The following is a 10809-nucleotide window of genomic DNA, read 5'->3' as shown; positions in this document are numbered from 1 at the left end:
AATATATATATACACTCTCTTTCTCTCTCTCTCTCTCTCTCTATATATATATATATATACACATACATACATACATACACACACACACACATATACATACCCCCTTTCTCTGTGTATATATATATATACACAGAGAAAAGGGGTATGTATATATGTATGTGTGTGTATGTATGTATGTGTGTGTGTGTATGTGTGTGTGTGTGTATATATATATATATATACATACATACATACATACATACATACGCGCACGCACACACACATATACATACACACCCTCTCTCTATATATATCTGTAGAATATATATATATATATATATATATATATATATATATATATATATATATATATATATATATATATATATATACACACACACACACACACACATATATACGTACCCTCTCTCTCTATACACACACACACACACACACACATATGCATATATACATAAACACAGAGTGTACACACACACACACACACATACGTGTATATACATATACATACACACACACACACATCATCGTCATCATTTTAGCCATTGTCTATCCACTGCAGGATGAAGGCCTCTTCCGCATGTTTCCAATCAATATGGCCCTGAGCTTCCATATTTCTATTTGTACATACATACATACATGCATACACCTGTGTGTCTCTCTCTCTCTGTGTATGTGTGTGTGTTACATTTCCATATTTTCATTGTTCCAAATTCGTGCTATCACCAGCAATGAAACAGTATCTCGGTTCAATACCGAACCTAGAATCGCACAAGATTTGGGCCCCCAGTGGGTTTTTAACGGATGCAAATAATTCGCTCTCCTTCATACAAGTACGGAGAACAAAGCAACCCAAAGCAAGACCCAAACCAGCTACTGAGGTCTACCTCAGGCTTTCCAATCCCAAATACGGGTCCCTCCGAAGCGGCTTTGCAAATAAAAAATAAAATAAAAATAAAAATAAAAAAAATACCTGCCTGAGAGGTCTGAGAAGAAAGAAGAGAATTTCTCCGCATTCAACCACGGAGTCTTAGGCGCTCTTTTCGGCTTTGGTTTTGTTTTTTAGCCTAAGATTTCACTCTCAGACAGGCCTTTCCCCCGAGACATTAATGCGGCGACATGGAAATGGTGGGACATTGGTTCGGGCCCTGGGTTTGATTCTAGGGGATCATTTCAAAAGCCAGGAAGAAGCCGTGATGGGGGGGCCGGTGGCATCTGAAGGGCGAGTCCTTTCTGGGGGCACAGGACCGCGGGGCCTGCTGTGAAACGGGACAACACCCCCCCTTTTTTTCCCCAGGTACCTAGACATTGCAAGGGAAGGGATGATATTTCGGCTCTTTTAATTCCCAACATGCAGCTGATTGCGGGTAGTTTTGTTTTGTTTTTTGTTTTTTGTTTTTTAAAAAGAGTCTCTTGGAAACCCGAACATCGCCCAACGCAAGAGAAGCCCCAGAAAAGGGTGAGGTAGAAACTGGATTGAAAGGGGCAGCGGAAGAGAAAGTCAAGTGTGCGTTCGAATATTTCCCGGCTTTTTTACCGATCTCTCAGTGGAACTGAGCGGGCCGGATAAACTCTCTTATATATTCTCTATATTCTCGCCTGGACGTCCAAAAATCCTTCCTTGGCTGGAGTTGGGGGAGAGGAAAGGGGGCTGTATTTATTAGACTACTTGTGAATATAAGTCTGTCTGAAATTCCCATTTATAGGTTATGGTCCAACCGGATGAGAAGGAAATTACTTTTTTTTTCCCCCACCGCTTTACAAACCGACAATAAATTTTATAACAGGTAGTTAAAAGTTACGATGAGGAAGGAACGACCACAACGGAGGCTTCGAAGGACAATGGACGGGCCCGTTTTCGACAGAGAAAGGAGGCCCAAAAGCAGCTTCCCAGAGCAAGAACGGAACCTGCCCTCGGGTTCCCTCCGGTACCTATATCTGTCTCCCCCCTCTAATGCCACCACACCGAAGCCAGCCCTTCCCAGACAAGGTGGCGCGCCCTTCTCCTTTAGGAGCGGGTAAGAAAACCACTTCGCATCTGATGGTCCTGCAAAGAAATCGCACTTCGCTTTTGCGAGAGGAAAAAAATAAAATAAATGGCGTGTATCAAATCAGGAAGCGAAGGAGGAAGGAAGATCTGGGTGGGAAAGAGAAACGATCGATTTCTCCCGACTTTTCCCAAGAAACCTTCGTCCAGGCTAGGCCCAAAAAGTCGAGGCTTCAAAGTTTTTGTCTAGGCGGGTGAAGTATCATTTGTGTACATCTCCAAGTACAAAAACTGGACCTAGTCGAACCCTCACACACACACACACAGAGAGAGCTCCCTTCCATGGATAGCATTTACTATCTAACGGCTGGGGCGATGAGAATAATAAATTCAGCGAAAATGAGCAAATATGCTTCGGTGCAGTTTTTCCGAGAGATTGTATTTCTTCTTCTTCTTTCACAAATCACAAATGGAGACTGGAAGAAATTTTGATTGGCTAATAAAAAAGAAAAGTGCAGAATAGGATGGTGTTTCTTACTCCAGGCGGGTGGGTGAGTCTCATTTCAGAAAGACGGAAGTAATGATCGTTTCCGAAACAGCTACTTTTCTGAAAAGCTTATCTTCTTTTAAATTACTTCCAACAATAAAAATGGCCATCTCTTCTCTCCTTTTCTCCTCTCCTCTTCAAATGGCGAAGTGATTATCCTTACAAATAAACGCGTGTTTTCTAACGATGTTGATAAGCTATAAACATTTCTGTCCCCTCCGATGTAACAGCTTTTCCTTGCAATTTCGATAATTTAGCTTCTACCCCTATGATAGATAAGTCTCATTTGGGAGATTCCTTCAAATCCAGCCACTCAAGAATGTAGACTTAAATATGATGGATAAAGTGCAGATCCAGCTCTTCTCATCTCCCTGCTCTTCTTTTTCTTTCTTTTTCTGCCCTTGTTTTTTTAGATCCCGTCTTTGAAATTAAATTAAATCAACTTTCCTCTCTTTGCAGGGATTTATGTGTGTGTGTGTGTGTGTGTGTATATGTATATATATGTGTGTGTGTATGTGTGTGTATATATATATATATATATATATATATATATATATATATATATATATATATATAGAGAGAGAGAGAGAGAGAGAGAGAGGGAGGGAGGGAGGGAGGGAGGGAGGGAGGGAGGGAGAGAGAGAGACTGTACATTCCAATGACTTCCTTAAACTTTGGGAAATAAGGTGGAGGAAAGGAAAAGAGAGAAAATTCTTTAGCGGTTATTTTTTTTAGGTGTCAGTTCATGAAAGAGGATCAGATGCTCCAAGCTTGGCTTTGAAAGGTGTGAGTTTGTATTAGGTTTATTCTTTAGGGGCAGAAGGGGAAAGGAGGTGATAGCCGGTGTGGTGAATACATTCTGAATACACACATGCACACATACACGCAAAATGTCTCCCTTTCCTTCCCTCTCTCTCTCTCTCTCTCTCTCTGCCTCACACACACACACACACACACTTAGACAGACAGTTTAACCAAGGCCGGGTCTCTCCTAGTTTTGAGGAGTAATAAAACTGGCTTACCTTTCTACTCTGCGGCCTGCTAAAGTCTACCGAGGCAAAGCTTTATGATCGGACCCCCTTGCAAAGACCAGGCGGGTGGGTGGCTGGGTGGGTGGACCGCTAGGGTGTCCACTCAAGGAGATGCCCTTTAACGATAGGGAGGGCGGGCGGGCGTGTGCTCTAGCGAGGTAAGAATTGTAGGTTGTGGATTCGAATTATTGCCCGCTGGGATTTAAAGTCTGCCTTTGGGATGTGAGGAAAGGGCGAGGACCTTAAGACCCGCCAGGGTTTTCTCCCCCTGCTTTCCAATCCTCAAAATATGGAAGAGGGAAGCACCCCGGGCCAGGTTCATGAGACCGTGCATCAGTCAAGAAGGGGGTGGGCGGGTGGGGAGTTGTTTGTTTCTGGTGCATTTGGGAGTTGCCTTTGCCTCTACAGGCAGCGTGAACTCTGCTTCTATGACATTTCCCCAAGTTCTTGGGAAGACCTAAGCCACCTACTTTTGAGGCACCAAACAGTAACATTGGATCCCTGGCCTCCAAGCACGGAGGCAAACACACATCTGGATTGATCACAAACCCGATCCTAAAGCACCAATCTATGGATGTAATCTATGGATATGATCAATGCAAAATAAATGCGCTGATGATCCTAGGGCCTTTTCCCCTTCTGCCCCTACCTTCCCGGAGGCCCTTCTGTCTGTATCCAAAGTTGCTCGGGAAATTATAAGGAGCAGACCCCTGCACATCCCCTCCCTCTGTACGTTTAAGTATTCTACATCTTTTAAGCTTCTACGCATTTAAGGTTGGAAGATAAAGGATTTCCCCCAACCGGTTCCCCACCCCCCACCCCCTGCCCCCGCCTGTATCTTTTCCAGATTCTGCACGCTAAGCCAAGATGCATCTTAGGAATCTTCTAGTGGCTTATCTGGAGTATCAGTGTAAACAACCTGTCCTCTTCCATACCAAATACTGAGTTAGGATACAGTCCATCTCTCAGTAGATGAGGTGTAGGAATATCCTGCAGAAGCTGAATGCCTTTCTTGTGCGTGCACACATACATATCAATATGTGGGGGGAGGGGGAATAGAAGGAGGAGAGAAGAGCTCAGAAGAAACACATACATGTGCGTGTCAGTGAGAGAGTGAGAGAGAAAGGGAGAGAGAGAGCTTAAGTGTATGCATGTTGTGGGCAAACAGAACTCATACAGAGATAACTCATATATGCATAGTACAGTGTGTAAAGTGTGTGTGTCTGTGCATATGTGCACATGTATATTAGTCCTTCAACTGGCTGCTATAGCCTTATAAATAAAGTACATTACCCCACAGACTAGTTTTGTAGCTCTTCTGCTAAAATCTTCCTTCTACTTGTTTTATGTTCTTGATAAAGAGACCCAGAAAGGCCGGTGTGCCTCTCTGCCTTATTTTCACCTTTGCTTAAGAATAAGAATACAAATCAAAATAACATTAGCCAAAGCAGAAAAAACTATGCAATAAGGAGATTTCCAAAGGTGGGGGGGAAAAATATTTACTGAAAGAATTGATTTGAAAAGAATGGGTAAGAAGATCCTAATGAAGGCCATACATTTCTAACGAAGAAATGGAAGTGGTGTTGTAAAGACAGTAATTGGGAGCCCTGAGGTGGGGGGGTGGGCAAGCCCAGAGCTAAGTTTAGGTTTGGGTAGGGGGCGTTGTCCCTCAGTCCTTTGGAACAGCAGCAGCAGGAGGAGGAGGAGGAGACAATCCCTGGATCCATGTGTAGATTCAGGATTTGTTTGGGCAACCTTAACCGTGTTCCCCCTCCCGCCCCCACCAAGATAAATTCCATTGTAACTTCTGTAGCAGAATGCAAAACTTCTCCCACAACACTTAATTCCACCAATGAAACACTCCTCAGAATATTAAGGGACACACACACACAGAGGTTCCCCAACACTCCTTTGGGCTGACTCAGCTGTGGTCCATAGAGTACACAGAGTGTGTGTTCCCACATTTCATTTAGCTTCATCTTAATCCAGGATGCAGATATTGGAACCTCAGACCGGGTTTTTTTTTTCCCTTTCGACCAAAAGCTGGATCTTGGTTTTTAGGCTGTCCATAATTTGAAGGTACCACTTGCCCACCAATAAGTTTTAGCAAATGAGTTTATAGGGGTGGGTGGATCTAAAGAATCGCCCAGCTATTAAAAAGCTCAATCTAGTTATTTTCCCCCTTAAATTTTATTGTTTATTTACGTAATATCTCACGTATACAATACAAATCCACGGCCAGCCAGAATTGCATTTCCGGCTGAAATTGCTACATTCAGAGTTTTGAACACTTAGAAGACTATGGTTGACATAAAACAGATGACATTTCTGTGTGGGTGTACTTCGAGCATCTTGCATTAACAGATAAGTCAAGACAAATAGATAACTATACATTCAGTGCAATTAAGTCCTAACTACATTATAAGCACAATAAAATAATACAATACTGTGCGTCCTTAACTAGGCAGTTTCAGTTGTTGGGAATTTTTTTTTCCAAAACAAAAAACAAAAAAACAAAAAACAAAAACGTAAGCAGCAACATACGACAACAAAACCGCAGTTACAAATACTTTCAAAGCATGATTCCTTCTATAGGTAGTGATAAGATACATTACAATGGTTTTGATCTTATTAATTATTATTAATAATATTATTATTATTTTCTGCTACTTAGTAGCTTGCATTAGGGCAATACACAACTCTTCTCAAACTGATTATGATGCTGTGGTTTTTGCAGTTCTTTATTACGTTATTTGACTAGGTATAAGCCCCCATCTTGTTGCTAATAAACGATTATTGCAGGTTTCCCATTAGGTAGTATATGAAGAATGCTCACACAAGTGATCTAGCAAATAACCCCATCGCCCCAGAAACCTTAATTTAGCTCCCTCTCTTTCACGGGTATCCTAAATATATTTATTCCTGGATCAGAGTAGAACTTTCCCCTCCCCTATACCAGGGTGTTTAGGGGTACACCCCTGTCTTGAAAATCGGAGGGCGCCTTGTAGGTAAGTTCTCTCTTAAGTTCGTAGAAACTCAGCAAGCGTGAAATGTTTGTCTTCAGGAATCTGCCAAGCCTCCACTTTTCCTAAAGGGGCGACTAGCCAACATCAGAATAATAACAATTGTTCTTTAAGTGATCGTGGCTGACAGCTAAAAGCGAAATCATAAATGTACCTTAGCTTGGAGGAGTAGATGAGTAGATAAGCTTGTTGCTGTTGTTGCTTTCCTTTAAAATTAAGATAAACCTACTAAAGAGATTATCCTACTCTCCTCACCACCCCCTTTAGAGCATTAGAGATGGGGAGGGCGGCTGCAAGAGGCATTCCAAGGAAGTATAGACGATGGCTGTATTTTTGTTCTTAGAACAGGGGAAATTGCAAGGAGTTGGGCTTGGGAGAGATGCTGGTGCTACTGGGGTGGGTGGGGGCCAAGGTACATGGTACTCAGAGCTAACTCTGGGTTTCAACGTGGTTACAATCAATCCAGTTCTCTCTTTATTGGGAGAAAAATTTGAGGGAATAATAAAATAAAGAAATATCAGCTGCTATTGGAGTAGGCAGAAAGCAGGGGAAGTACTCTGACAATAAAAAAAGGGGGGGGCTACAACTGTTTGACAGGTAGTTACTGTTGTGTGTGAGTCTCTCCGTTCTATACTCTATAAAAGCGAATGACCGTCTCGTAAACATCTGGATTTATCATCCGCCATAAAATGAGGACTTCAAGGAGAAGTCAGTCCTTGCTTTCTTCTTTTTCCTCCTCTTCTTTTTCCTCTTCCTCGTTGGTTTCCTCCTCTGTCTTCTCCTCATCCCTGGCTCCCGGTAGCTTATCCTTGTTGTTTTCTTTCTTCCATTTCATCCTCCGGTTCTGGAACCAGATCTTGACTTGTCTCTCTGTCAGTCCGAGGGCATGAGAAACCTCAATGCGCCGCTTCCGTGTCAAATAGGGGTTGAAGAGGAATTCCTTCTCTAGCTCCAAGGTTTGATATCGGCTGTAAGTCTGCCTGCCACTGCGCCTCCCGGGAGCTGTGTGACACCAATAATAATAATAATAATAATAATAATAATAATAATAATAATAATAATAATAATAATAATAATAATAATAATAATAATAAACAAAATTAATATGGGTAAGAACAGCAAATATGTGTTAGATCCTTCTTTCCCTTCCTTTTTAATTTTTCTTTGTTTTTTTCTCTCCTACAGGATGCTCCTTCCTTCCTCCTTCTTTCCTTCCTTCCTTTTCTTCCTTCCTTCCTTCCTTCCTTCCTTCCTTCCTTCTTCCCTCCCTCCCTCTCTTCCTTCCTTCCTCCCTCCTTCCTTCCCCCACCCCTTCTCTTCTCGTCAAACTCCTACTGCCCTGCTCGCATTCCTACCTGTACACAGCCAACCATGGCTCCAAACTCGGGCAGGCAAGCTCGCTTCTTTCACTCCCCTCCATCCTCGGTATGGCAAACCGGGAGTTTTCTGACTCTCTAGCACACAATGCAGCCTCTTCCTTTCTCCATCTTGGCTGATGGAAACCCTCAGGATAGGCGTTTCGCTCCCCGCTTCCTTTTTTTGTTTTGTTTTGTTTTCCTGCTTCTTGCTTGTGTGTGGGAGTGTCTTCCCAATACATCCATATGCATAGCTGTGGCAACCGAGGCGTTGAAAATGCAATCCAACGATTATAGATTACAGTCAAAATACTCGGCTCTGTCGGTATTGGCTCTCCATAATCTATGGTATCAAATGCCACACACGCTAGGGATGTATTTACCCCATTCTTCTAAGTGCCCCACTAGAGATCTGCTTAGAAGTCAAAACCCTCAATCACAACAATAACTTTTGATCTTTTATTCCATCCTACATGTTTGATCCTAAGCCTTTCTGGGCTCCCTTCTAATAATCTTAACAAAACAACTGTTGTGTTTTTTTTAAAAGCAAGGACCTTTTGACTGAAACGGTCCTTTAATTTACCTCTGTAAAACAACCAAGACTCCACGTGTTTTAAATTAAAAGGCCTTCTAAATAATACTCTACAATGGCGAAACTTGCCCCAGGTAGGTACATCTGGGTTGTAGTTTTTATATCTAATAACATATAGAGGAATTATAATTATTAGTAGAGATTGATCTAAAAGATAAAAACCTTACATAAATGAAATTTTAAATTGGACCACGTTGGCTCTTCAAAGGTTTTAACTTTTAATTGCAATCCCCACTCAAAACAGCCATCTCTTCTCAAGCAGTATCTCTCTCTCTCTCTCTCTCTCTCTTTTTTTGTAAAGCTCACCTTTTAGCCCAAGGCGTCAAGCGGTTAAGCAAAGCTATATGACATTTTAGAAAAAGCAGCCGTATTATGAACATGCTAATAACCTCGTGGGAGCTGTTCCTTTCTGCTCTCCTCCCGGCAAGCCATAAAAAGAAAGTTTTACTTTATTGTGATTTAAACCCAGAAACCACCTTTCTGACTTTTCCAAGACAACGGCAGCCCTTCTACTTTTTTAAACGAGAAAACAACAGTTTCTCCCCCTCCCACGTCCCCGCCATTGCCCAAAGAGGAAGAAGGGAAAAAAAAACAACACACAGGATTATAACCGACCCTTCTGTTTCTCTATCTGCCTTTCCTTGTCGCTTCAAAATTCAGATTACACTCCCCCCCCCACCCTCCTTCCCTCCTTTTCTTTCTTTCTCTGTTCAAATAGGGAAGGAAAACAAAACAAAACCACTGTTAAGAAGGAAAGAGGGAGGGGGAGGAAAAAAAAGATCCTAACCGTGCGGTCTCATCCATGGGAACATGAGACTGGGAGAAGAATTTTGATTTAAATGCCCTTGTCCCTCGCTAGAGTTACTGTTGGAGGAGGATTTACAGTCAGGATATTGAACCACGGCCGTCTCTTGCTGGGCACCATAAAGCGACTGCCTTGGTAGGGCTTCGTATCCATAGAATTTAGACGCCTCTCCGTGGCACGCCAGGGCGCAGGGATTTTGCTGGTATCCAGAGTTAGAGATACTGGAGGTTCCGTGGTGGAAGAACTCCTGGACGTGATGTGAAGGGTGTTGAAAGCTGGGAGCCGTGGTGCCCGGACCGTACACGAGCGCATGGCTTCTGCTCACACTTTGTGGAAATCTGCAGTCGTAGTAAGTTGGTTCCAGGGACTCGCCGCCTTTGTACTTGGAGAAAAGAGGATTTACAAAGTAGGAGCTCATGATAGCTCTCGCATGAAAAAGGAAAGAAGGAAGTCGACCTTTTTTCAAAAAAAAAAAAAAAAGTCTTTAATTCTATGAGATCAGTGCTAAGGACTCTCGTCCTCCCCTCTCCCTGGACTCCGCAAAGTCCTGGTTAGTGGCTGCTGGTGTTTTTTTTTTTTAATGCGCGCTCTCCCTCCCTCTCTCTCTCTCTCTCTCAAAGACGTTTCATAGTGCCTGAGTGGGTATGGCTGCTTATGGCTAAAGCTCTCGACTTCTCTTATATCCGTCGATAGGTAGAGCTCTCTCTCTCAGTTTCTCTTACTTGTTCCCTTCCCCTTAACACCACAGGCAAATTCCTCAAACTCCCGGTGGTGAGGCTCTCACACGCGATCTGGATTCATCAATCCAACCCGCCGAGGCAGGCTAGGAAGGCACTGACAAGGGGAAATCGCGGGGTTCGAGGCGAGGTGACGGGGAGGCGAAGGAAGCAGCCCTTCGGAGGAAGGAAAGAGGGGGGGAATCAGACACCCTCATATCGAGTGAGTGGAACAGGGTTATGAAAGGTGCGCAGTAATACCCTTAGGTGCTCGCTCGCTGGCTCTCTCCCTCGCTCCCCCCTCCCCTCCCTATGCTACGAGCCTCTTCACTGATCTGAGCAAATACATGCGCGGCGAGGTCAATTTAGGTTACTTCAACAGGTAATAGGTAGAAAACTTCAATCCGGATCATTTTTCCCGGGGAGAGCGGTTAGCCGAAGAAAAATCCCAAGACCACCATAGCAGGCCATAGGACTTGGTTAAAAGCAACCCACCTTCTCCCCCGCCCACGCTCCCGCCCCCCCCGTCTTTTCAAAAGATGGAATTGTCCTTACATAAGGAGGGTGTTCGAGAGAGGGGTCACAAGTCCCATTTCAGAGGAACAACCACCACCAAGTGGATGGAAGGCAGTGTTGGTGTTGTTCTCCCCCCCCCACTTTTGTTGTATACAACTTTTGGTCCCCAAAACAAAGATGGCGGGGATAGTTAGTTTATAAGCATTTATTGGGGTGGGGTGTGTGTGTGTGTGGGGGGGA

General features: G+C 43.4%; 1 protein-coding gene across 1 annotated transcript; it reads right to left on the bottom strand.

Moving 5' to 3' along the window:
* Nucleotides 1-5715: 5715 nt before the first annotated feature.
* HOXC8 (homeobox C8) lies at nt 5716-10345 on the bottom strand. Its single transcript, XM_058168274.1, has 2 exons — nt 9320-10345; nt 5716-7587 (listed from the first exon to the last, which is right to left on the bottom strand). The coding sequence occupies exons 1-2, from the start codon at nt 9753-9755 to the stop codon at nt 7295-7297; spliced, it is 729 nt and encodes a 242-aa protein (XP_058024257.1). The 5' UTR covers nt 9756-10345; the 3' UTR covers nt 5716-7294.
* Nucleotides 10346-10809: the final 464 nt, after the last annotated feature.

This window comes from Ahaetulla prasina, chromosome 2 (genome assembly GCF_028640845.1).
Source record: "Ahaetulla prasina isolate Xishuangbanna chromosome 2, ASM2864084v1, whole genome shotgun sequence".
Taxonomy (NCBI): Eukaryota; Metazoa; Chordata; class Lepidosauria; order Squamata; family Colubridae; genus Ahaetulla; species Ahaetulla prasina.
This window is presented reverse-complemented; position numbering and strand designations above follow the sequence as displayed.